The sequence below is a fragment of the Cyanidioschyzon merolae genome, chromosome 15 (assembly GCF_000091205.1).
Source record: "Cyanidioschyzon merolae strain 10D DNA, chromosome 15, complete genome".
NCBI lineage: Eukaryota > Rhodophyta > Bangiophyceae > Cyanidiales > Cyanidiaceae > Cyanidioschyzon > Cyanidioschyzon merolae.
The window spans coordinates 794,292-820,227 of NC_010141.1; the positions used below are offsets into that span (position 1 = coordinate 794,292).

General features: G+C 55.8%; 9 protein-coding genes across 9 annotated transcripts, besides 4 other annotated features; 3 read left to right on the forward strand and 6 right to left on the reverse strand.

The window, feature by feature from the left end:
* Window positions 1–957: part of a sequence feature (possible transcribed region) that runs on past the window's edge.
* A 188-nt stretch (window positions 958–1,145) lies between these two features.
* Window positions 1,146–3,338, reverse strand: CYME_CMO321C (hypothetical protein; the record flags this gene model as incomplete). Its single annotated transcript, XM_005537628.1, has 1 exon — window positions 1,146–3,338. The coding sequence occupies one exon, from the start codon at window positions 3,336–3,338 to the stop codon at window positions 1,146–1,148; it is 2,193 nt and encodes a 730-aa protein (XP_005537685.1).
* A 441-nt stretch (window positions 3,339–3,779) lies between these two features.
* Window positions 3,780–5,363, forward strand: CYME_CMO322C (similar to S-adenosylmethionine tRNA ribosyltransferase; the record flags this gene model as incomplete). The annotated part of the gene is made up of 1 exon (XM_005537629.1): window positions 3,780–5,363. The coding sequence occupies one exon, from the start codon at window positions 3,780–3,782 to the stop codon at window positions 5,361–5,363; it is 1,584 nt and encodes a 527-aa protein (XP_005537686.1).
* Window positions 5,364–6,307: 944 nt separating this feature from the next.
* CYME_CMO323C (hypothetical protein) lies at window positions 6,308–8,332 on the forward strand (the record flags this gene model as incomplete). The annotated part of the gene is made up of 1 exon (XM_005537630.1): window positions 6,308–8,332. One exon carries the CDS (start codon window positions 6,308–6,310, stop codon window positions 8,330–8,332), a length of 2,025 nt encoding a protein of 674 aa, XP_005537687.1.
* Window positions 8,333–8,551: 219 nt separating this feature from the next.
* On the reverse strand, window positions 8,552–10,948 carry CYME_CMO324C (4-amino-4-deoxychorismate synthase; the record flags this gene model as incomplete). The annotated part of the gene is made up of 1 exon (XM_005537631.1): window positions 8,552–10,948. One exon carries the CDS (start codon window positions 10,946–10,948, stop codon window positions 8,552–8,554), a length of 2,397 nt encoding a protein of 798 aa, XP_005537688.1.
* A 416-nt stretch (window positions 10,949–11,364) lies between these two features.
* CYME_CMO325C (hypothetical protein) lies at window positions 11,365–12,534 on the forward strand (the record flags this gene model as incomplete). The annotated part of the gene is made up of 1 exon (XM_005537632.1): window positions 11,365–12,534. One exon carries the CDS (start codon window positions 11,365–11,367, stop codon window positions 12,532–12,534), a length of 1,170 nt encoding a protein of 389 aa, XP_005537689.1.
* Window positions 12,535–13,498: 964 nt separating this feature from the next.
* Window positions 13,499–14,665, reverse strand: CYME_CMO326C (hypothetical protein; the record flags this gene model as incomplete). The annotated part of the gene is made up of 1 exon (XM_005537633.1): window positions 13,499–14,665. One exon carries the CDS (start codon window positions 14,663–14,665, stop codon window positions 13,499–13,501), a length of 1,167 nt encoding a protein of 388 aa, XP_005537690.1.
* A 111-nt stretch (window positions 14,666–14,776) lies between these two features.
* Window positions 14,777–16,246: a sequence feature (possible transcribed region).
* A 381-nt stretch (window positions 16,247–16,627) lies between these two features.
* CYME_CMO328C (similar to sucrose transporter) lies at window positions 16,628–18,136 on the reverse strand (the record flags this gene model as incomplete). Its single annotated transcript, XM_005537634.1, has 1 exon — window positions 16,628–18,136. The coding sequence occupies one exon, from the start codon at window positions 18,134–18,136 to the stop codon at window positions 16,628–16,630; it is 1,509 nt and encodes a 502-aa protein (XP_005537691.1).
* A 139-nt stretch (window positions 18,137–18,275) lies between these two features.
* Window positions 18,276–19,995: a sequence feature (possible transcribed region).
* Window positions 19,712–22,697: a sequence feature (possible transcribed region).
* CYME_CMO331C (sister-chromatide cohesion complex Cohesin, subunit SA) lies at window positions 20,201–23,182 on the reverse strand (the record flags this gene model as incomplete). The annotated part of the gene is made up of 1 exon (XM_005537635.1): window positions 20,201–23,182. The coding sequence occupies one exon, from the start codon at window positions 23,180–23,182 to the stop codon at window positions 20,201–20,203; it is 2,982 nt and encodes a 993-aa protein (XP_005537692.1).
* A 1,873-nt stretch (window positions 23,183–25,055) lies between these two features.
* CYME_CMO372C (hypothetical protein) lies at window positions 25,056–25,847 on the reverse strand (the record flags this gene model as incomplete). The annotated part of the gene is made up of 1 exon (XM_005537636.1): window positions 25,056–25,847. One exon carries the CDS (start codon window positions 25,845–25,847, stop codon window positions 25,056–25,058), a length of 792 nt encoding a protein of 263 aa, XP_005537693.1.
* Between the last annotated feature and the right edge of the window lie 89 nt (window positions 25,848–25,936).

The following is a 25,936-nucleotide window of genomic DNA, read 5'->3' on the forward strand; positions in this document are numbered from 1 at the left end:
GATCGCGATGGTGATGCGTCTTTCTGTGTGGAACATGTCCATATATGCTTGCAAGGAGGAACGTACACCCCGACATCGCGGATCGATGCTTTTGACGCCGTATCGATCGCGATGGTGATGCGTCTTTCTGTGTGGAACATGTCTTTGTATGCTTACAAGGAGTAGTGCAGACCCAGGCATTTTAAAGAAATCCAGTGAGCATTCGACAAAAGACTCACATTCATAATAGCTCGATTCGTGTCTTGCGCTCCTTTCGATGAAATTGAACCTCTTCGCAAGATCGCCGTCTCTTTTCGAGAATGATTTTGAGTCGACCACCCCGGAGCTTTTCGATTAAAGCCTATTGCTACCCTGGTGCGCCTATTTACTGCATCGATTGCACAGGCATCCGAATAATCTCTAGCTCCGGAGAAGCGCACAGACTCGTGGACTCTGTAGAGACGACACCGCCTATGCAAGACTTGACCATATTTCAGATTATCTGACGTGCATCGCAGCAGCTCGAATAGCCGTGATTCAGCGACGTTGCAAATTCATGGCTCCCGTGGTATCACGAGGTGGGTTCCAGGACACACGTGCGCCCAAAAATGTTTACAACTCTCGTCAGCTGCTAGCCGCACTATTGCAGACAACTTGCCAGGGGCATCGCCCTCTCGCGGAATCAATCAGCCAACAGTCGTCCGCGTTCGCTGGATTATACTCTGGTAGGTCAAGGCGATTCGGTTTGTTTCGACTGGAATTGAACGCAATCCATATAAGTTCCCCATCGGATTTCCTGGGATTTGCACGCTGAAGAAAACATAGCGTGCGAAGCATCCGTCGATCATTAGCGTCATGGCGGCAAACTGTATCGCCCATGTCAAATCTGGCGCAAGGCGCGCTTCGTCTTGCTGCTCATGTTGCTACAGTCGCAAGTAGACACATCCCAGAACTTAAACCATATGAGCGAACGAGGTATACGTTCCTGGTTACCGCACAGCAGCACTGGTACAAGATCGCTTGTCATCTGCAAAAAGCGCTGGCTGGCGCGCCGGAGTCCTCTCTGCGCCTGGCCAGGGCGACGACACGACACGTTGCCCAGAGACTGCACAGCATAACAACGCAATAACGCATTTTGAGGATTGATGTTGCACCTTGTAACAATCTCACGGCTCGTCTCGTGCTCGAAACTGACGAAACGCATCCAGTTCCCTGCAGCACAGTAGGAGCGCATGATCAGTCGAGCGTCCATCTTCCGTTATCGAGTCAAGGCATTGTCCACGACGCCGGCTCGAACGGGTTTCAGAATTCGTCGGAGAATCCATCGCAAACGTGGTCGAGTCTTGCCGAACAGGTATGGAGGCAGCGGTGTAGGCCAAGAAACTCCGCTCGCCTAAAATAGCAAGGGCGCGGCGTTTGTCTGTCTCACGAAAGCGAACGATACCACGAACCTGATCGATGGTCGGAGTGCATTCCGCCAAACCTAGCAGTGACTGGTCAAGCTGGACGCTCTTTTCGGCAAATGCTCCAAACTGCTTTCGTTCAAGCATGCGGGTCAACACTTGTTCGACATCGATGCCCTCCACGATGTTTCGCTGTTCTCCGTCTTGATTTGCTGGTGCGTCCTTTGTGGACAGAGCCCCGCAACAAGCGTCAATTCTCGGTATAGGTGGCGAAACAAGACACCTCAAATCCTCTATATGGAGAGCATCACAGTGCTGTGCGAGTGCGTGTAGGTTGTGTTCCGCTATAGCCTGGTAGAAATGGTGACCACGCTGATGGGGCCGCAGATACTCGTTCGCCACGTAGCAATAGTCTTCGAGCCATTGTGGCACTTGTTGCGAAGAGCGTAAGACGTCGTCCGGATTTCCTGCTCTCACAAGGGGCCACCGAATCGTCCGGCCTGCAAGTAGATGATCGAGCAGAGCGAACGGAGCGCGATATAGGTAGGCGTCGTACGCGCGCTCTACCCGCATATGTGAGACCCAAAGCGAGGCAGTAGCACTACGAAAAGCACATTTTTGAAGATACCTCAAGAGTCTATGGCGCAGCGCATCAGCAGGGCTGAGAACACACGAGCAAAATGCCCTTCGAAATACGCTCGCAAATAGAATCTCGACTGCTTCAGCGTCCGTGATCCGATGAAAACGCGCTCCGAAAGGCGCACCATTCCTGCCGCGTAAAGTTCCTGCCTCCGGTTCAGAGCTGGCAAGCGATGACAACACCCTGGACGCCGCTGGGGCCCGTGCAATCGCAGTGACCGCAGACGGCCCCGGTTTTTCAACCCAAACCTGACTGCCGGTTCCGTCGTGTGCCCTGCATCCGTTCGCAGTTTCCTGTAGGCGCAGCAGAAAAGCATCGAGACCGAAGACCACTGCGACGTACTGAAGTGCCGCACGGCTGTACTGGGCCCTGGCTTCTGCGATACGTCCCTGGCAAAGGCTCTGGGCCAAAACGAAACCGATATCCTCCCAGGTTTCCAGCGTGAGCCCCTGGACACCTAGGTAACGACCAATACAGCGTGGAGAACTGAGCGGTGCTCCTGTGGCAACGAGTTCACTAAGCGCCGTCGACAGCTTCGACACCTCTTCGTGACGCCCCTTAGCAAGCTCGCTCTCCGCGAGTTGGGTGAACGACTCGCTTCTCGGTACCGATGCCGGAAACGAGAAATCATTCCGCTCCTGCAGCTTCTCCCATAGATTTAGGAATAGTAGTGCTCTGATAATTCGTATCCGGTATGGATCCGCAATAACCTTCCAGAGCGCGTGTACGTGGGAGATCTCACCAGATTTCGGGTAAGGTTCAAGCATCGACAACGCAGAACTCCATCTCTGTTCCCTGTTCGTGGAGCGTGGTCTGTTTTGCCTGCAGAATACATGCCGTCGAAAGGCCAGAACATCATCCATCACATCCAATGACTGTTGCCAGCATCCATTTTCCGCGTACCGCTCGACAAGGTACAGTTTGAGCACCTGAGTTACAAGTGTCACATCAGAAGAAAACCTCGTGTCCAAGGTTTGCTCTAGTTCATGAACAAGCTGTTCAAGGGATGATGCGGAAAACGCACCGGTGGTGTTTATTCCGTCAAAGGTCGCATCAGAGCCGCACAGAACGCCAAGCCAGCCTGCTGGAGGCAGCTCCTGCAGCAGCCGTTCCGCAAAGTGGCCAGCAATGCCACCTGCACAGCTTTGATTAGGTTCCGCCACTTCCAGAGCCTTTCTCAGTAGGTTTATCAGCGGTTTCCATAGGGTATCCAAATAATCAACTTCGGTACTCTCTTCTCCATTTCGGAAGCGCCTAAGAAGTGAAGAAAGCTCATCAAGGTTGCGCGACACAGATAGTTCAGGCTCCACGTCCATATTCTATTTCAAAACAAACAGAAGTTCACACCCGTACAGATGGGCGTTCACTAGCAATACTCCGCCTGCTATTCCTGTCGGACGCCAGGCCCCGAAACAAGGATGAGTCCTTGGGATTCTTCGGCAGCTTTTCCGAAGCTGCCACCAGCCTCTGGGACCCTGAGACGCGTGCCGGGTTGGCACTCACTCCACCACGGTTCGCTGCCTCTATTGCCTGCTTGTCGAAAGCCTGCCTGGGGATACGGCAAAAGCTGCTACACAACTCTAGAGCCTGCGTTGTCTTCGGCCCACTGGGTCAGTCGCTGCAGAACATTGCAAAGCAGCTGAAAGCGGACGCAGTGCACCCAGGAAGCTGTGGGCGAGCTGCACGCTTCAATCCAATCTGAAACCGTTGACGCGGGCGATAGCTGTAAACGCCCGACTAGAGCGACTTGGACTGCCATGGTTTACGCTCCGCTACCGCAGATTCTGCGGCGAGCAGTGGTTTGCAAACAGGAAACGTGTTTGAGTGTACTGCAGGGGTTTCGCAGCTTTAAGCGTGGACAGCATCTTTTGCTTGCGGAGACACGGTTCCGACCGGGGTTCCGACCGGCCTCGCACAAGCTCGAATCAGCTCAAAAGTTGCGGAACGAGATGAACTGGTTGCAACGCCCCAAAGGACAGGGACAGATGTTTTGCACCGAAGCCGCCTCGAGTTCGCAGGAGAGTTCAGCCGCGAACTCGATGATTCCGCGAGTCTCCATCGCGGACTACTCTTACGAACTTCCTCCGGAGCGGATCGCCCAGTACCCGTTACCACTGCGCGATCATGCCCGCTTATTCGTGTTTGATCCTCAGCAAGGCATGCAGCATCGATTCTTTTACGACTTACCGAGCCTGCTGCCACCCGAGAGTGTGCTCGTTGGGAACGACTCACGCGTCATCGCTGCGCGGCTACTGCTTCGTCGTGCTCCGCCCCAGACAGACTCATCTCCGCAGGCGCCCTGTGCGGCGCGTCTCGTTGAAGTTCTGTGCTTGGAACCCATCGTACCCAGCACTGACCCTGCCGTTGTCCTCAGCTGTCGCGAGCCACCGGTGGAATGGGCATGTTGGATCGGCGGCAGGCGTGTGTTCCCCGGACTCGAGTTGCGGGGTGAGCATTTGAGAGCTCGAATTCTAGAGCGAGCAGGTCAGGAGGGCACTGTTCGTTTCGATTGGGAGCCAACGACAGCGTGTTTGAGTTTCGGTGAGCTCCTCGAGCGTGAAGGTCGGACACCGCTCCCTCCGTATCTGAACAGGGATGACACTCCGCGGGATCGCAGCGACTACCAGACCGTGTTTGCCCGGGAATCGGGGTCAGTCGCTGCACCGACTGCTGGACTGCACTTCAGCGAGGAGCTGATCAAGAAGCACTTTGAAAAACGATTCATCCGGTTTACGCTTCATGTAGGTGCGGGGACGTTTGCACCGGTAAAAGCGGCTGATATTGGTGACCATATCATGCACCGTGAGCGAATCATTGTCCGGCGGGAGCAGCTCGTACAGCTCATTCGGGCTGTGGAGAGCGCGTCCCCGTTGGTGGCTGTCGGCACGACCACGGTACGCATCTTGGAGAGCCTCTACTGGTACGGGTCCGCTCTATGTCGGCCAGGTGCGAAGCGAGCGCACCGAGGCGCGGCGGCTGCATTTGACGAGCATTTGAGCTTTGTGGTCGAGCAGTGGGACCCCTATGTCCGCTCCGGTGACGTTCCCGTGGAGCATGCGTTGAGCGCTGTTCTCGACGTACTGGAGAGGAATCGCGCTTCTGAGATTCATGGATACACGAGTCTCATCATTGTTCCTGGCTATTCATTCCGGGTGGTTGATGCGCTGATCACCAACTTTCACCAACCGCGATCTACACTGCTGTTGCTCGTGGCTGCATTCTTACCGGGCGGCCGCGAAACACTCTTCCGCATCTACCACGAGGCACTGGCGCGATCCTATCGTTTCCTTTCCTATGGTGACGCCTCGTTGCTATGGAGGAAATCCGTTCAAGGCAGATAGCGGCAGCGAAGCGAAGCAATTGTCGTCCGGGGAGATCTGACTTGCTATCTTGATAGATCAGGTGGCGCTGCAGACATGCAGGGTTCCGGCAGCCGCTGCGCAGCACAATGCCAGAGTAGATTTTTTGGTAACACCAGAGTGAAACTAGCGAGCACCACACATCTGCAGGAAGCGAAACAGGTGTGCATGTTTTTGAGACAAGGGCGATATCTAGAGCGCCCTCTCGGTGCTGCCTGCTGGCGCTACTCGTATCTGGAGCACGTCAACCGGCACCAGCATCGCAATGCACCCCAGAGAAGCGAGCTTCCAGCGACGGCTCGCTTCTGGACCCCTGTGACAGATTAGACGCTCTGAAAACGCTCAGACCGAATTGCAAATGAACGATAGTTCCCGTTCTTGCTCGCATGCATCTACCAATGATTCGTATCAAAAGGCTCGGGTAAAAGGGGGACGCTTCGAGCTCACCTTTTAACAAGGATGACTAGACTTTGCAAGGCACCGGCTCTTCCGGCCTGCTCTGTTTCTCACCAAACGGGATTTCGATTCGAGCGTACCGCCACCGAGCACCACCCGTAGTGCCGCGAGATAACGTGGGTGCTGCCTCACGTGAAGTCTTCCGTCCATGGGCAGTCTAGACACCCAAATGGAGTTTGCTTGATAACATAGGAAAGCAAAGATTCGAATTCGGGATCTGTTCGCTCTACTTGAATCTGTGCGCGCGAGCCCTTCACGCGCACGCATCTTGACACGCTGGTTGGTGCGTGTCTCGCCGCACGCATGCACGCACGCATGCATGCATGCGTGCACCGATCATCGCATATTAGCCGCCATGCATCAAATCATGTCGATTTTCGCAGCGCTTTTGGAGTTCTTCACACTGCTTTCGCTCGTCGAGTGCGAGGGTCATCTGGGGAAGGGTCCATGAACAGAGAACGGCCAGCTGGATGCAAATCGATGCTGAGAGATACAAGGTGACTCTTACGAGCCCGAGGTCCCTCTTATCACCACAAAACATCAAGCTGGCGTTCACACTCCCTGAACAGCACGCTGCTGAGCATTCCTGTTCTCGCTCAGTAATCGCGCGCCACCGTTATTACGCTTTGACTGCGAATGGGGGAGCTGCGGACCAAAACATCGGCGATTCCGAGGACACACGCAAGGTGGGTGACGCTGTGCCTGACGTCGCAAATATCACCGGTGCACTGGCCTCTGGCGGTACGGCTCACGCTCGCGAGCGCTGCTACCATGTAGCGTCTGCGATGCGGATACCCGCTAGACCAGATAAATCCGTCGTGTTATTCCGCGATCGATACGTCACACAGGACTCGTGGAAGATCTTCAACTGGGCGCCTCCATTGGCGAGCTCGTCCAAGTTTCATCTCTATACGCGAGCATCTCCTCTTCACGCAAAGCAAGTATGGACTGCGTCAGCATCCCGTCTCGGAATGCATTGGAACGAGAACGACCCACCAGTGAGCCGCACACCGGCACCGCCCGATGCACACGAGCGCCGATCTCAAATTACCCAGGTTCTGGCGGCCGCGAAGTCGAGCCGCAGCCCCGCAAAACCTCATCCGGAGCCACCTGCGAGCGATCTTCGCTCGCCAGAATGCAGAGCGGGTGCCTTCGCAAACGCCGCGGAGCCGTTGTGGGACCAGGATGCTCGGATAAGCGCTGGTTCGAACCACGATCACATGTCACCATCCCAGGAAAGTGAGGGCATGCACGCCACGCATCCCATGGGAACCGATGAACATATCGAGAAAGGCGCTGATCCGCTGCTTTTGGCTATGCCCATGACTCGCGCCGTCGCGAAACAGCGTCGAGCTGCGTCTCCAATGCGCGCTGAGAACGCTCGTCAGCGTGCGAATCGACTATGGGTTCCAGCGAGAATATCGCACAAGGCTTCGAAGCGGCGATCCAGTGCGGATTCGAGACAGAGGAACGGACCTGGTTTTTCTCAAACTCGACCTGCTGAGCTGCTGATCCCCGTTGGAAAATTGCGGCCCGAATCGGAGCACCACGAAGATCCAGGACGTGTCATCAAGCCGGAAGAAATGGCTCGTATGGGTAGAGTTTTTCGGGAGCGCTTTCCAGAGCCTCCATCCGCCTTGAGCAGCATCCCATCGAGTGGCTGGTGTCTAGAGCGCATTACTGAAGAAGCAAGCGCTTGGTGGCGGCGCAACTACAGCGAGCAATCCGAGACGTGGTTCCAGCGCTGGCATGCGTACGTGCGTTTCGTGCGGCAGCGTCTCAGTCGGAGCAGGTCGAAAACCGCTCGAATTTCTGCTGGGTGCGCCCGCCGCTGGCTGGCTCAATTCCTTCGATCGAACGTCGCGGTGGATGCACACAGCGCGCCATCGAGCTCGTACACCGATCAGTCGGATGCCGCCGCTGAACGGCCAGCACAGACGCACCCAGTACCACTATCCGTGCGCAACGGTTCCATGATGAAGCGCTCGTTTGCGACGTACCCAAGTTATACACCGCAAACCAGAGCGCGATACCGCCGCTACCAGTACAGAGAATGCGATATGATCTCGCTGCCGGTGGGTTGCGATGCACGCACACTGCTGCGCTGCTTCAGCGAGGACGCACCTTTGCGCCAGGCACAGGCACTGCCTGCCAAAGAACCAGTGTGGATACGAGGTCTGCCGGGCCAGGGCACACGACGATGGCCGGGTTACATGCTGGGCACACTGGACAGACGCCTCATTGATGTCGATGCAGGCGTTTCGCTGGTTGCAGTGCAAGCCGCTGACGGGAATCCAGAGTACGTCGCAAATGCGCAGATGTACGTTCTGCCGCAGCACCAAATAGAACCATTTCGTGCCTCCGAAGTGAAGGCAACGTTTGCAGCAGAGCTTGCTCTTCGACGGCCAGCGTCCCGCCAGAGCGCTCGATTCGAACATGCGTTCAGCGAGGTGTACGCTTTGTTTCTGCAAAATGCTGGTTCACAATGCGTGTGAACCGCATGCAAACCCTCCCGATACTGCGAAATGCGATCAAGGTCTCCGCTGGGTAGCCAGCAGCATCATTCAGCAAAATTCGATCGATGTGGTTCGCTGCTTCTCAGCTATACAATGCTTTGCTATCCGATTCGACACAGCAATAACATCTACAGGATACTAGATGCCGCAAACATCCGTCCCTCATCACGCTGCTCGGAAATAAGTCGAGCGCTGCAACTAGGGCGCTGGACATGGCCCGGCTTCACACGGAAATGCCTCTACGATTTCGACCGATTCCGCCTGCAGTGCCTCCCTGATGGATTCAATGACTGATCTGGCCTTCAAAAGGGTTTCTTCGTACTCGTCTTGGGGGTCGCTGTGTGCAACAATAGCGCCGCCAACTCCGATGCTGACGCCCCAGGAGTCTTCTGGCGCATCCACACCATTGGCGTTCCGACGGCGTTCCCATACTGCAGTGCGGATGATGACGTTCCAGTCCGCATGTTGGCCGTTTGCTGAGACGTAGCCGATGCTACCACTGTAGATGCCCCGGGGCCTCTTCTCCAGCGCCTCGAGAATTTCCAGGGTTCGTTGCTTTGGCGCCCCCGTCATGGATCCCATGGGAAAACAAGCTCGAAGGACGCGCCCCAGAGGTGCAGCCCAGGTGTTATGTGGGCCCGTGTTGCGCATGGGAGACGGCAAACGTCCCTGCACGATACTGACCAGTTGATGCACGCTAGCGAAGGTTTCGAGCCGCATGAGTTGCGGCACTTGAACGGTACCAGGTTTGCATAATCGACCAAAGTCGTTGCGAACCAGGTCGACGATCATCAGATTCTCCGCTCGATCTTTCCGGCTGGTGCTAAGTTGGAATGCGAGGCGCGCATCCTCAGCTGGGTCAGCGCTGCGTTGTATGGTCCCCTTGATGGGTCTCGACTCCAGCATTGTTCCGTTGCGTAATAGTAAGAAACGCTCCGGCGACGCGCTGCAGATGACTGTATCGGGGCCGAGCTGCAAGTACGCAGCGAATGGCGCCGCGTTCACACGACGTAATACCAAGTAATGGGTTAGAGGATGAAACTTGGGAGGCAGCTTCGTTGGTCGTAGTCGAAGAAGATTGGTGAGGCAGATTTCGTAGCTCTCGCCATTACGAATATATTCCAGACACGTTCGAATATCTTTGAGATACTGATCACGAGAGCGACTCCATTCGAACTGGATAATCTTCTGGGGTGCATTCGATGACTGATCACATGGAGCATTCCTTGGTGTCTCCTGATTCCTGATTCGATCTGATACCTGAAGATCAACCCGATTTGGCGCAGAATCCGGTGTCGTTAGGGCGCATTCGACTCGTTCTATCCACATGGCGGCGTCGCTCGGATCTGCGGAAGCCGCATCATTCGTGACGAGCAGCACCGAACCCGTCTGATGATCAAAGATCGCAAGTCGATGCACCCAACCTAGAAAAGCATCAGCCGGGTTTCGACGCCCGCTCTGACCTCCATGGGGAGCATCGAAGCTCTCCCTCTTCAGTTCGAATCCAAGATATCCAAGGTAACCTCCAATGAAAGGCGGCAGCTCATCGGATGTTTCCAGCTCCGGCCACGAAGCGGCACTGGTCGAGAGCTCTTTGTCAAGCGCTTCCCAAAACGGAAAACGAGACCCGTCCAGTGCATGACTTGACTCCCATTCGCCGATCATGCTCCAGCGCACTGCCGGCCAGCGTTCTTGTCGATACTCGTAACAAGAATCCAACCAGAACACTTGCCGATTGGGATCATTTCCATACAGACGCAAAAACGCTTGTGCCGGTTGCGCACAGACTCGTTTTGCCTCCAGACGGTGCATCTGAACGCAACGCTGCGGTCGATGAAGCTTACCCATGACTTCTTCGTATACTGCTTGGAAACGACCTGCGTTTCCAGGGTCAGTGCTGTGGGGCACGCGCGGCGCGAGGCGCTCTACTGGGTATCCACGCTCGAGGCGATACCTCTGGGCGATACGCAGAAAATTGCGAAGGATCTGGTCACCATATTCAGTGCCTGCAGATTCTATATGAAACTGGACGCCGAAAATCGGAAACTTTTGATGCCGCACAGCCATAAGGATGCGCTCTTGCGTGTCGACATCCGTGCACCAGGCCAGTGGCTCGAGGCAGGACGGCAACGAGGCCGTCTCCGCAACCAGGGAGTGGTAGCGCACGGCGCGGAAACGAGTCGATGGAAGACCAGAAAACAGGGCCTTCTGGCTTGAGCGCTGCTCGGTTTTCTCAACGATGGCGACCTCTCCGTGAACGGGTCGCTGGGCGTGAACAACACGCCCCCCGAACGCGTGCACGATGCCCTGGTGGCCGAGACAAACGCCCAAGATGGGCGTCTGATGAAGAGAAAAACATTCGATGACTTTGCAACAGAAGCCAAAGTCGTTCACGCGTTCAGGACGGCCTGGGCCCGGTGAAACGATGATGGCGTCAAACGGACTGGGTCCCTGTTCGCAGGTCGTAATCGACGCCAGCACCGTAGCGTCGTCGTGCCGAACGACAACTGGAAGTTGGCCTCCATCTACAATGCCGACTAACTGGCACAAGTTGTAGGTATAAGAGTCGTAGTTATCAATTATAAGAACGCGCATGTTTTCGTGAATCGGGCTCGAGGTTCCTCGTCATTGTCCGTGGGGGGCGCGTTCGTGTTCACCGCGGGTCTCTTTCAGACAGCCTTGGCTCAAATGTTGGTGAAGCGCAGCCAGTATAAGAAGCCTGGCTTGCGGTCGCCCTTCAATCCCGATAGTGAACTGCCTCGGCAACTGATCCCGACAAGTGAAGGCTCCGGTGCTGCACCAGCTCAGGTGAAGCGCTGCGACTCGAATGCCGCAGGCGCCGCATCCACTGCCCCGCGCGTGGCGTTTCGTTGCTGGCGGCAATCTGCGCTGCGGCACGGCGCAACGACTCTACAGACTAGGTGCTTCGCTCTGCACACGGCAGCCTGCGGGTTTGGCCTGCGCTAGGCTAACTTGGGCTAGCCAGCTCTACAACCGCTCCACCGCGTCTCATGGTAGGTCAAACAGAGCTGGAAGTGCTCGCCGCAGAGCGTCAGCGCAAGGCGCTCCGACGAACACCCAAGCTCCGAGCGCGGTCTCACGCAGTGCTGGCCAGCACTGGCTCTGTTCAAGGTCATGCCACCGACACTACGACTTTCGGGACTCTCTATGGAGTGCTGGTTGACTTTGGTAGCACCGTATCCGCGAGTTGTGAGAAGATTGCGTCGGTTTGCAGTGCGCTGCCTGGCTTCCGGTCGGATAGTCTGGGATCGGAGGAGCTCGCGTCGAGCAACGCCCTGGAGCACGTGCGGGATAGTTTGCAGTCCTTGTTGCGATCATTGGCGAAACTTTTCGCTAACCTACGAGATGCACAAGTTCGTCATCGACTTGATTCCGTGGAGCTTCCTGCTTGCATCGTTTCGGATATGCGACAGATCCAGAATAATTGGCTCGATCTGAGTTGCCGCATCGCAGCCAGCATTGTTTGTGTGCAGCAAGCAAACCAGTGTATCGGGGACCCGCAGAGCCAGAGCTTCACAGCTCTCCATAGCGTACTACAGAAACATCTCTACCTCTGTCGCAGAGAATGCATGCTTCTGGAAAGAATTCGTACCATTCAAAAGGAGTTGCGGCTGCGGGAAGCCCGCATCGACGCCCCCAACCGCCGAGAGGCGCCTGCCCCCGAAGCGTTTCAAGGATGCAGCGGCGTGCTCCGGCAGATTAGGTCGATGCAGAACGAAGAGCGAACCTCCAAGAGCCCGAAGAGATGCGCTGTGAGAACCAGGCTTGAAATTAGCGCACCTACGACACCGAACTTGCCAACTGCGGGACGCGAGGCGTTTTTTGTCGGCGCTGTAAATGAAGCCGCTTCTCGTTCGCGTTGTTCGGAAGCGCTTGCTCCAACGCCGTGCCTTTTTCGTCTGTTCGAGCGCAGCAGCGCCACTCGACAACATCCTGGAAGCGTTGGCGAACACTTGGACGGATCGCGATGGACGTCGCTACTCCATCATTCAGCATTGAGTAGCCAGTGGCAAATATTGCGTTTCCGGTCAGAAGGTTTCCACGATGAGGGTAGTTTGCAATGCTCGCATGGATCAGGTAGCCTTCGTGTCCTCGCAGACTCATTGCGTACGGATGCCTATCATTACGCGGCAAACTTTGTGGGCTCACCGTGCTCGTAAGCATTCGCAGACGCAATGGAATGCTTTCCATTGTACGTATTTCTCATCGAATACCGGTATGATGTCCATAACAGTTGTGCGCTCGTGGATTGCAACTCTTGAATGAGCAAATTCTCCATAGAAATCAATTTACAGGTCTGATTTTTTGCCTCGTAGCTTGGCACTGCATAGCGTCTATCGGCATGACGCAAGGAGGATGCGTCGTTCGGCGTGATGAAGCCTCGGATAATCGCCGTGTGCTGGTTGAGTATTCGAATCGAGTATGCGCTGGTAACCTTGAATGGGTAGTTCCATCGTATCACTGCAAACGACTCTCCGTGCAGCTCTGGTTATATGGTATCGCAAGCAACCGGCATTCGACCAGGTATCTCAGAGTACACAGCGGCTGCCTGCACAGAATCCCGAGACGTTACGGAACGCTTTCCCCAGGTGTGATCTTTTGTGCCTGATCCATGCGATACTGGGTAGCGCTGGCTGGCGCTCAAAGCACGAAACTGCATCGATAATGACGATTCCCTTCACTTGATCCATATGGTGCAATGCCCTGATGATTTGCGCCCAAGGTACGAATCTGCTTGTCATGTAAGCCTTGATGGATGTACATGAGCAGATGCGACACCTGTTCGAGGCAGGTTCTCCATCGAGCGCTCGAGAACACGAGCGGGTCAAGGCGCACTCTGGTCGGCAATGGAAACGACCCGAAGGGTTCGCTCAATGCTGGACCCTTCTTGAATCCGACATGACTTGTAGATCATGGATACGGTATACGGAATTGCACAAGGTACCACATTGCGTGGCGCAAACGTCAGATTCTTCAACTTATGAGCATATCGTCATTACTGCCCTTCTGCGTTGGCACGCTGAGCATAAAGTCGTATTGAGCACGCGTGCCACGACGCCTGTGCACTGCTTGGTCGGTAGATCCGGCTCGTTCAAGGACGCGTGTATCGACATCAGGCGCTCTTCAAATAGCCCGAGATAAATACCGCAAAAACTCCTTGAGCATTTTGCGCTCGCCGAACGTTAGCCGCGGTTGCACCGTCGATACCAGTTCTTGCTGCTCAGTCTCGGTTAGGGCCAATACAACGCGACCGTCGACGAGCTCGCGTGCTAGCCACTTGCATACTCGAGGAGGCAGACCAAAGCTTTTCGCCGCCTCAGCTACATCACGCTCGGTCCATCGCTCGACCTCCTTTCGCGAGACACCCCAAATCTTCTTAGGGGACTCCTGTGCCAGGCGCAAGGGAAACGGTAACTTGGTATTCTCCCGTGTTTCCGTCAGCATGTCAGGAGCGCTTGCTCCATATAAGCGCGCATCGAATTGGGCCAAGTCTTCCCGGACGCGCTGCAGATAGGATTCCTCGGGTGAGGTCTCGCCAGGAGTGGGTAGCTGAATGTCGTCTGCGGCTTGCAGATCCACACGCTGTCTGCGTCGGCGTGAAAACAGCCAGTATGTGCCTACAGACGCGATGCAGAGCGCTGGCCATGCCAGCACTGAAACCGACCCACTCAGGGCCAGCACCGGCATCACGACCGCTCCGGTAAGAGCGACTCCACTGATACAGAGCAGTCCACCCAAGCCGAGGAACGATACAGCACCGAGCAGGAACACTGGAACGCCAACCACCAGTGCAAGCATCATGAGCTGCGATGCCACTGCAAGCAAAACAAGAAAAATTGGAATGACCAGCGCCATAATTGCAATCAAAAACAAACCAAGGATAGCAGTGGAAGTAGGAGGATGTCGCACTCCTGTTGTCGACCAGGCAAAGTACTCGTCTTGGAACAGAGTTCTGAACGGCTGCTGCCATAACCGTTGCCAGCGCGCGCGAGTCTCTACTCGATTCCTGAACAAGTCGTCAGCAGGCCCTTCGGAACCTCTGCCTGAACCCGAACCCGGACCATTTCTGCTACCACCTCCCCAAGCGCAAGAGATGTCGCATAATCGCCGCGTGCTACCCCAGTGCACTATTCGAGAGCGTTTCTGGAGCGCAGCGCCGGTCTTCGACCACGAGGTGCCCCGGTTACAGTGCCCAACAAGTTTGCCGCTAACCCGACTACCATACCTGCACCGACAATGCAACCACTGTACTGGAGTGCCAATCCAGCACAACCGTGCGAAACTACTCATATCAAGTTAAAGAGCCGCAACGCGGGGCTCGTCAGCGCGAAGGCAAGTCCGTAAAGTGACGAATCTGGCCGCACGATATCGTTGCGCGACTTGCTGGCGACACACCTGGGCATAGAGACGCTGTCACTGGGTGTAGGATATACGGTGCTTCCACTGCAACAACTGTAAACGAGGCTCACTGTATGAATGGGTCGATAAACCGAGGCAAAAGGTTGTCCCTGTGCGATTGTAGTTTCCAGCTTGGTAGGAGAAGGGAACTCGGCGCTAAAATCTTGAAGCAGCCTCAGCCACTGCATGAACCTGTCAGGATGCGTTCCTGCGGGCTCCAGGAGCAGTGCACGTCGGTCGACCCAGCAGCGCCTAGACTTCCAGGCGGCAACGCGTTTGTGCATGAGGCATGCACCCGATCTGTTTGGGGCACTCAAAGCTCTGATATTTCGAGTAGCTGCTCCGAAGCTTCCAGAGTGGCCGTGTTCCGCACGAGACGTGGATCAACCTTTTCCGCACCTGTAACAAAGAGAGAGAGATTCTCGGGTAGAGAATCCCGCGAAGCGCGGCGCATCCTCGCCTGTATATCCTTAGCGCCACGGGTTTCGGACAGCTGAGTCGCCTACGGTTATTGGTGTACGACGCAAAAGCCAGTAGTGTGGAAGAAGCTCATGCGAGATGTTGCCCGCTACAACGGCACCTTGCTGAGCCAATTACCGCCTTGTCGGCTCCGAGGTAACAAAGCATGCCGTTTGGATGCATAAGTATTTCGGTTGCTGGCGTCGCTCTTATGCGCTGTCATCTGTTCACGCTTGTGGTACATCGTTCTATGACGTACCGCATGGGCATCTTCAGTCGATGTGCACGCTTGCAAACACGCACCTGAAGCCCTAAAGACAGTATCCAAGCCAGTGCCGCATCGGATACACTTTGAAATATCAAATAAGGGAGCATCGTTGTCGTGCACCAGGTGCCAGGGACACCTCTCCCTGGTGTACATACGAGACGCTCTAGCTCTCCTGAATGGCTGCACAATGCGATACGCCTGCTGCGCTCCCGGAGGAAACCGAATGCCCCGCACGCTTCCGGTTTTTTTTTTCATTGGCGAAACGTTTACGTAGGCCAGCGCTCTCTGATTCTGCGCTTTTTCTCTTCTTTTTGGGTTTTTTTTTCAGTGCGCGTTGAAGAATCCATCAACCCCCTACCTCCAAGTTACATGACCTATACTTCTTCTCGGGTCTTCTGGTCGTTTCATACGTCTGGTCGTGTGTCAAGCCTGATGAAAGCGACAGCAATAGCGTCTTTACCGTTGGTACTGTTGCATCACGGAGACAGAACGGCGTTGCCGTACCACAGAGGGCGTCCGCTCGAGGCACGCTCTCGGTTCATGAGTATTTTCTCATCAAAAGTCCTCAGCTGTTCCGCAAAATACCCACACTGAGCACCAAACGATTCCTTCGAAAATTCGCTCAGTACAAAGCCGCTCGAGGCCCAGAAGCACAGGGGCATTCCGAATGTTGATCGAAGGGGTAAAGTCTTGGCGCAGCGCCTGTCTGCGCCTATGTTTGCCGGTGGAAATACGCCATGTAAAGCCTCTGACATTTGATTAGCTCGCCGTCCGACGTTCGCTCACCTAACCATACAACGTCTTGTGCATCCCGCCCGATTTCACGCACATTCTCCATTCCTGTTACAGCGTGCTCCCGCGCGCTACGAAGCCACCTGTTGCCGCCACACACGCACCTGTCCTCTACGTGGCCATGGATGGCCATGCTTCACAGCGACGGCATTGCGGCGGTTCCAGCGAGTTATGAGCGACGCACTGGAGCGACCCTGCTGGTCGCAGCCTACCGTCTCGATCAACGCAACCCTCGACCAGAATGCGAAACAAGGCGGTGCTTCTGGAATCGTTTCCTACAGTCGCAAGCAAGCGCTTGCGCAGCTAAAGCGCATACAGGATTCTGCAGGCATGCTTTACGAACGATGGACGAATGGTACCAAAAGCGTGCTTAATCCGACCATGATCGCGCCCGAGGTGAGTACCCGATTATGCTGGACTGCGACGGAAGCGTGGCGCCCCAATACTGGGCTCAGTAGAGCAACTGCAATCTCGGGGAAACACTGACTCGCGTTGAAGAGCGTCGCAAATGTACCAGCAGCGTCTCGTGCATTGCTATTCGCAACGGATGCACCGACAAGGGCCCAGGGAATCGTGATGCTCGTTGCCCACGAGATACCAAGGACAGCCTGCAGGCACACCGCGAGTACCACATTCCGAGCGCCAATGGTTGCCAGCGCGAGTAAAACGGTGGCCTGTACCACCAGAGAGAACCCGTACTTCACCTGCATTGGTGAGAGTCGCCAAACTCGATACTGGATCTGCGGCATGAGCATGGCGTACAAGAATGCGATGATGCTCTGCAGCGCTAGAGCGACATTCGCGTGACGTATTCCCGCTTCGTAGCGTTCCCTCGCGATGCTCCCCGCGAGGGCATGCGGATCACCACCGAAAACATTGACCCCGAACCAGGAGCTACCGAAAACGAACAACGAGAACCATCCGTACCATGTACCGAGTTGTATCAGGAAAACAACCCAAAATGTCGTGGACGCAGTCTTCAGTGCTCTCCGGCAGTGCTGCACAAGGCTCAGCAACTGGCTCGCCACTGGCTTTAGCGTCAGTCCAGTCGCGCGCATCATTCCGGGCGATCGAGAGGCGAGTTCGCGGCAGTTATCGCTTTCCGCTTCGTCCATTGATTCGGTATCAGGTATCGGTAGGCGTACGTTATCACTTTCGGGTACGGTCCATGGTGTCGTCTGGGCTGGGCAGGAACGGTTGCGTGCTAGCGGCGCGCTGGCGACCCAACAGACTGCTGCAGTTCCGAGAACAAGCACAGCACCGATAGTGTACAGCGCTTCTGTATCAGTCGAGAATACATGCCGCAAAAATGTGTCTCTAGTTAATGCCGCACCTGCCATAGCACTGCCAACGAGGTTTCCTATCGCAATGTAGACCGCTATGGCCACATTACCGCGTTCCTGCTCAGCGGCTTCGACGTGGTCGAAAATCAAGGCTCTCAAAGGCCCTTGCATGGCATTTATTGAAAAGTCTAAGCACCAGAAAGCGGAAACAGCAACAAAAAGCGGCGTCAAGAAGCGAGAGCGGCGCGCTATCGGCACCGCGTAGGCGAATGCAAGTAGCGAGGCTGACGTGAGCACCGCACCGACCGCTACAAACGGCCTGCGTTTTCCGTGCCGACTGGAGCTCCTGTCCGAGAGCAGGCCTACGAGCGGCTGTACAACTAGGCCTGCAATTGGTCCTGCCAACCACGCCAGTGAGACCCAACGTGCAGTCATGCCAAGTTCCAGAAGTACCGCCGTCGTCACCCCGACTTGCACCGCCCACGCGTACTGGATGCCTAGCATGGCCGATGTCACCAGGTATAGACGTAGGGTACTGAGTTTAGCGGCTTGTTCCTCCATGCTCAAGAATATACGGTTCCTATTGCAATCTAGTCCTAGATGTTGGCACCATAGCCTCTGTGACTCGCGATAGTCGCGTTGGAGTGCAGCTCCCTACTCCGGCTGCGTTCCGCGAAGCACAATGTTGAGCGGCAAGACGGTGCTGACGCCCGCAGCTGCGGCATGGAGCGCGCTGCAACAGAGGCGAACTGTGGAGAAAAGAACAGAAACGAAGCTCAAACGACCAACGAAATAGTACGGTCTATCGTCGTCTAGGGTCAACGGTAAGAGCGGGAAAGCTTTGCTTATCGTCGAAAGTTTACTTTATAGGCGGAAGGTCCCGCGAGTCCGACGAGTCTGCAGGGCACACGCTCTGTGCGACTCTGCAGTGTTTGTCGGGGTGCTTTAGTGAGAGAGCTACGCAGCTCGTCCGCAACGCGCTTTATCCTGGGACGACGAGCGGGTACGCTGCAACTAGGCATCATGCTGGTCACCGGTTTATTCTAGTATGTCGCTTCGCGGTGCCACGGTGAGTACGTTCGTCTGCGCATCTTGCTGGCTCCTTCAACGATGATGGACTCCGATTCCATACTGAATGAACCACGCATCGAGCCGACGCACTCACTGGTATGGCAAAGCCGTTCTGTCCCTGCGATGCATCCGTACCAGCGCTATAAGCGTTACGGTGGGTACTCGAGGCACGCTCTCTGCGAACGATAGAACGTACGGAACGACCAGTACATCAGAAAGGAACTATAAGTTATAGAACCTGGAGACAGGGTGCAACAGCATGATGGACGCTTTTTCGATCAACAATATCCACCCATCCGGCAATCTGCGATCCACGGTGAATGGGAATGTTTTGTCAGACCAGAAAAATCGTCCACCGGCACTGGAACCGGGCGCAGGGGCATATGCTCCGAGCCAGTGTTCAGTTCTCGAAGCGCTTCTGAACACGAACGTGAAGCGTTCTCAATAGAACTCTGGCGTTCAAATGAATAGGTTCAATCAACGCAACGTCCGTGCACGACGGATCTTGCACGGCGACTCAGAATGATGACGACACAGGCCCGACGGTTCCTGCGAACCGGGCCGGGCACGAGCATGAGCACCCCACGTCCGTCGTCACTGAGCCCCGTTTGTTGTAGGGCATCGTATTCCAAGAGCGCCAGCCAAGAACGCTTTGCAGCACCTCTATCCAACCGGGGTATACCGGAAGCTGCTGCCGCAAACTGGTTGTTATGAATGAGGCACCATGGGGGAACAGGTCTCCGTCATACGCGTTATGGACTGACGCGTCGGGTTCAATACGCGACTCGCGCTTCGATCCGAGAGCGCATACTGGCATCGGATAGCAGATGTGGAAGCGATTTGCTTTTTCATTCAGTAGAAATGTATCTGTTTACGTGAAACGATGAGAGGAGGCGGCAAGAAGCGATCCAACTGGACATACGTGCCTGGTACCATTTTTGGCACAAATGTCCAACAGATGTCCTCGCGCAACGCACGCATCCATGGAGACACGTGTACCTTTCCGTGTGATTCTCATTGATTTCGAGATGGTGTTCATGCTTCTCGTTGGAAGCGTTGAATTCTCGTGTAAGTGATAGCGTGGCTGGCTATGCTTCGGCGTTTCAACCAGCCAGTAGTTATGGTTTAGCTTTCGTGCGCAGGTTCTAGCGGCGATCTCTGCACATCGGAAAGCTCTGCGCTCCTCCAGCGAGAACCATGTACGGATTCAAGTCGCACTGTCTCGAGTCGGAACGCATGTTTCGTTACAGCAGGCGACGCAGGGCCAGGCCTAGCTCTCGCGGTTGCTTTGGTTGCGATATACATAGCGAGAAGTGCGCTGGTGTGTCGGTAAGTCTAAACCAGTAGGGGCTCTATCCGCGAACGCATCTTTTCTTGGAGCATGCGTCGACCAGCGCATACTTACCGGAGAAGCGCGCGGGTCTTCTCGCGGCCCGTACTCGCACCCATCAGGTCGAAATCGTGTTACTGGGGCAGGATTCTGCGCCTGCGCAGCACCGTACAGATCCGGTGTTCTGAGTTCCCTCGTCAGGCTCTATGCGGTGCATACGGATGCTATGCTGCAGCGTTTGCAGTCGGTGCCTGCGGTGTCCCAGTGCCCGTCACAGACGCCGAATCCACATTCTGGTCGGTTTCAGCGCGCGTATCGCGCAACAGTGCCCGGTACAGGCGCCAGAGCGGATACCACCAGTCTGATTCGTCTGGGCTGGAGATATCAACGCCACGAGCTTCCAGGCGACTATACAAACGGGTTGCCGCTCCGACACAAACCTCCGGTTTCAGACGGCTCGTGAGAGCCATCCCGGCAGCTTCGGCGAGCGCTGGATTCGCTGGAATATCAGCACGGAAGCCGAGCGCCGCGTCGATGACGGCATCAAGCAATGCCTCCACACCGTCGCCGGATGTAGCGAAAGCGTATCGAGCGGACAATGCGCTTGCCACCCGGCGAGCGCCATCGTGGCCGTCTACATCAAACGACATCTGGAGCGCAGCGAGCTCCACCGCAACCCGCTGGCTCAGCGTGCGACGCTCGCGGATGCGCTGATGCACCCAGCGTGCCGCGACCGCGAGAATGTCGTTGCCAGTCGACCGGGGCTGGAGGAAAAGGAGAGGAATGGCTTCCATGGCCACTGAGGCTGGTCCAATTAGGATGCGTTGGCAAAGCGCAAGCACGGCATTATCGCAGACAGCGCGTGCGCGAAGCAGATCCCGGAACAGGTCGCGAACACTGATGCTGAGTGTCTCTTCGGTTTCCATGCCGAATGCCCAGCCGCGCCCGAACGCGATGCTCCACAGTGAAAGCAGCACTTCGAGGCCGGTCGTCACGATTTGGGCGTCCTCGTCATGCTGCGCAACATGCCATATTGATCGAAACGCTAGATCCCAATGCTCATATGCCGATTGCGGTTCATTGTCAGCGGAGGCGTCGTTTGAATAGCTCGCATGCCACAATACATCGAGAAAAAGAATTCGACAAACGAGCGACGCCACGGTGGCGGGAATTTTCGCTGACCCAGCTTGGCGCTGGGCCAAGACGATGTAGAGGACCCGTCGCAGGCCATCCATCGAAGCGGAGTCTTTCGGCGATATCCACTCGAGCGCGGCGAGCAACTGGTTGCAGCGAGTTTCTGTGCACACGTCTAAAGTGTGCATGCAGCATGTACTGAGGAGTTCCTGCAACCGGATAGGGATGCTGTCGCTGTCGTTTTCCGTCCTGTTCTCGAGCGCGTAGAGCGCCCGAACGATCGCCCGCATCGCTTCTAGGCTCTGGGCATGACGGTGGAACGCGTCCATAAGGAGCGGCTCGATGACCTCTTCATGAGCGTGGAAAGCGTCACTGCAGAGCCGAACAAGCTGTGCGAGGGCGGCAACAAGCGCCGGATCTGACTGGAACCTGCGCATGAGGCGCGGAAGCGCTTCGCGACATGCTGCAATCAGGAGCGTGCTTGCGACAGCAGGCTGGAAGGTCCCCTCTGGATTCGTTGAACACCGCGCGCTGGACTCTTCCAGGCACTGGACGCGCTCCGCCACAGCGACCCAGAGACGAATCAGCGCCAGCCGGTCAGCATCGGTCAACGGCTCCGACCCATCATCTGGTTCTCCTTCCTCCAGTAGTTCCACGTATGCGTTCCAGGTGCAGAGCGCCGTGATGGCTGCATCGTGCCAGAGCGCCTCACAGACTCGTGTGTAGGAGTTTTGATTTGCCGTCAAGATTAGAAAAACGATTTCTCGTAGCATCGCTTTGGGGGCATGTTCTACCCCGAATCGCTGAATATAGGCGCTATTGGCGAGCTCTATGTAGGTGATGGAGAGAGCGCCAGCAGCAGCTCGGACGGGTGCTCTCGGATCCTCGGTAATGAGGTCTAGTACGCCTTCGAGCTCGGCCTTGCCCAGCCAGTCCGCAGGGAGCAGCGTCTGTGCGAGTCGAATGGCTTGAATTGCAATCTGCTCCTCGCGGTCGCGAGTCATTTCTACGAGTCGCACACGAAAACGTTGCAAAAACGCCTGCATCGGTACCACATAATTCGGATTGGATACGAGCTGTAAGATAGCATCCAAGGCAGCGTGCCGAACCTTGCTGTCCTTGTCGTAAATCATCCATCCGAGATACTTGAGAAAGCGATCTTCAAGAAATCGAGCAGGAGCGGAGCGAATCCAGCGGCCCAGGGCGCTAATGCAATGGAAGCGGATGTCAGCGAAAACGTCACGGTAGCGCTTTGCAAATACCGTCTGAACAAGGTGCTTCACCAGATCCTGCGTGTCACTGGTTTGGAGCCGGATTTTCTCGAGTGCTGATCGATTCCGCACGACATTCCGTTGCACGGCAGCAGCCTGATCCTGTAGCGCTCGTTCTACAGCGAGCAACCCGTCCACCGTATGGAGCGCTGCAACGACCGCGGCGAGCCGCACCGCTCGCAGACGACTCTCTGTCAGGTAGGCCAGCCATGAGACCCAGGCATCGATCAAATCGGAGTCCATCCAGACGGACTCTGGGCAAGTCTGCACAAGCTGCTGGAAACAGGTCTCATATTTTTGCGTAAAGCGACGAGCATCCCGCGTTGTTGCACTTAGCGGTGGGATGAGAGCTGCACGTCCGAGTTCGCTCTCCGAAATGCGCGGCAAGATCGCCGTACTAAGGGCATCCACGAGTACTTTGGCGTTCTCGGGGGTAGCTACCCGATCGGGGCCCTCGATGACGCTATCGGCCAACAGTTGAAGAATCTCCGAGCGGCAGCTTGGCTCTTCGGCAAGCGTCACTGGATGCGCGGCGAGCACAACCAACTCTAACAGTTCGCAAATCGTCCACTTGAAATCCGTACTCGCTCTGCTCCAGAACTCACTCAGTGGCCGACTCAAGTCCGCGGAACGGAGTCTCAACGCATCGTAGAGGAAACCGCCGCCCGAGTGCACCTGATGGGTGAATGAAGCAGAGCGCGGGCTGCACGGGCTTGTTGTCAGGTCCGGGACGCGCGTCTGCTCAATAGGTTCTTCATCAGTACGAAGTTGGTGTACCGGATCGACGAGAGCAGCCTCCATCCGTTTCAACAAGCTCCCAGAAACGGAGTTATGCTTGCCAAGGAAACCCCGAAAGTCGCAGGCACTGCGGGACGTCTAGAGTTCCAGGAATCAACCGCGCGTTCAACGACTTGTTCTTCTCAAAGTAGATTGCTTGCGTATACAAGTGTGCTGCCGCACCGTTTCTGTTCGAGAAGCAAAGTCGCGTCCACAACACGCCTCTATGTACGGCCAGTGAGCACCGTTCGAACAGGAGGCGCGCAACCTCGTTGCTGTGAAACGCAAGGCAGTACCGAGGCGCTCGATCCTCAAGTCACATTGGCGCCAAATTCGTAGCGGGCAGCATCAGGATCGTTTTGTTCAGAATTCCGCGTTGATGGATCGATGTTGCTTCGTGAACGCTGTGGAATCTCCGAGTGTCCATACTTTCTCATTCGATTCTTTATGTACGTTTCGCGACCTCCGGACCAGTACCGGCCGTGGAATGCCTGGGACTCCGGGTGCGTGCATGGATGCTGTGTCCATGAGCGGCGGGATGACCGCGTGTCATCTAGGCTGCATGGGCATCTCACGATCTGGGCAATGGTGTGCGTTTTTCGCTGTCTGCAGCACATGACCCCCTTTGGCGACCACGTTCTGTTCGGGCAAACTGCTCGCCGCAACGCAAGGCCATCGCGTGCGCCACGTGCGTTCTCTGGCGGAGAGCTCACTAGCAACGGGTGCTTTGCATGAACAGACTGTTTCGTTGGGCACTCGAATGCGAATCCAGCCGCTCTTGCGCGATGGATGAAAGCAGAGGCGTCCGACGATGTCTGCGTGCGCTCGTTGCCGGATTGCTTTTCTTTTTCACTGACGAAACGTTTCCATAGGCCAGCGTTCTCCGATTATGCGCATTTTTCTTTTCTTACTTTTTTTTGTGTTTTTTTCAGTGCGCGGTGAGGTATCCATCAAACGCCCTGCCTCCAAGTCACATTACCTATACTTCATCTCGGATATTCTGGTCGTTTCATACGCCCTATCGTGTGTGCCAAGTACCTGCCGAAAGCGACAGCAATAGCGCCTACAGCGTCGGTGCGATCGCTGCACGGAGACAGAACGGCGTTGCCGTACCACAACGGGCGTGCGCTCGTTGCCGGATTGCATGCCGATGCCGTTCGTCGCCGAACACGGCAACAGAAGCCGCAGCGAGATCGGAACAAAGCTGCTGTGGGAGCGTTAGCGGAGGCGTACCCGTCTCAAAAGTTTTGACATCAGTGGTTTCACGACTGCTCACCCGGAAGAAGCAACTTCCAATTGGTCCGAAAGCTTTTTCGGTACGAATGCTTCCTTTGCTTTGCGGGACGGATCGAGTTAAATATCAAAGCATGTTTTTGTTCTGATCACGAGGCGGGAGTGTCTGACAAGAGGTACCTGCTTGAGTCGTCTTGCAGCGTGCTTGGAATCGTCCAAATCTTCACCTATACTCGGTAAGAATCATCGTCGTCACTTGCTTGCCGTAAAACTTGACACAAAACAGGGGTTTCGCTGGCGTCCACAACGGTGCTCCTTCTCCTGCCGTGGCATCAGAAACGGCGATTATCGCAACCAGTTCCATGCTGCTGGCCGAAGCCCCAAACTGAGCCACTCGGTCGCGAGACGCGAAGCCTCAGTAGTGGCATCCTGGTTCCACGCTCGGTGGAGTGCTGTCTGGGAGCGCCCTGCACAAGGGAAAGACGCCCAGCGCAGCTCGGATGCAGCCAAACCGTTAATGCGTCGACCTCCGAGTGCTTACAGTCTCTAGATGAGGCTCGGTGGAGCGCGGGGCATTCTAAACCCGTGACCCACTCCAGCGTTCCTGTTGTCAGCGGTGATGGTGAACGCTTCCGATGTCGAGTGCTTCAAAGCACAGCTATATTTATGGAGGAAAGCGAAGTATTGGCGGTTCAAGTCTAGCAAGACCTGAACCCGACCGTCCGGGTGACAGGTGCGCCTTTTCAGTCACCGGCAAGTGATCCTCCTCCGGGAAAGGCTCCTCGTCAAATGGCATGAGAAGTGGTGTTTTCTCGCGCGGCAGACCGCTTGGAGATAGCGAGCACAGCATCCCATGGACCAGGCGGTGCTCTCTACTTGGATCCAGATCTATATCCTGTTCGGCGAACGAAACAAGCGGCTCGTAGAAGAGCGGATCCGTTTCTGGCACGGAGATGGCATTCGGAACGATCTCTGGTTCCGGAATACCGTCGTCGTGATCCAGTAGCCTCGCATCCAGAGCCACGACATCCGGTGAAGCGAGTTGCGCATCCAGGTGCCTCCGCGAGGCATCGCTGGCAAACTGCGAAAGCGGTTCATAGAAAGCTACCTCCGCAGCACCGGGCGGCGGTTGCGTGGCGAGACCCCAGGATGTCCTGCTCGTCGGCGTCGCCTTTCGACCAGTTTCTGGAGACTTTTCACGCGCTCTCCGGCCTCGCGGTGTCCGGTGCACATAGTGCTTCTTCTGCTGAACTTGCCCATCGATTCGTGGAATATTCGCAGCGTCACCCAGGGGTCGACGCCGCGCTCTGACCTCCGAGGCTGCCGCTACGTTCTGCCCGAGCTTGCTGGTCGCTACCTGTTGCCAGTTTTCTTTTTCCGTCGCCTCTCTTTCTCGAGAAAGGTGTGTGTCACTATCAGAACTCCAAACTGCAGCGCTTGCTGGTCGTTCCCTCATGCGCGCAGTCTTCCCCGTACCCTGAACACACACACACACACACGCAAGTCACCACTGCTTCAGGTGACTACTTGACGCAGTCGCAGTTC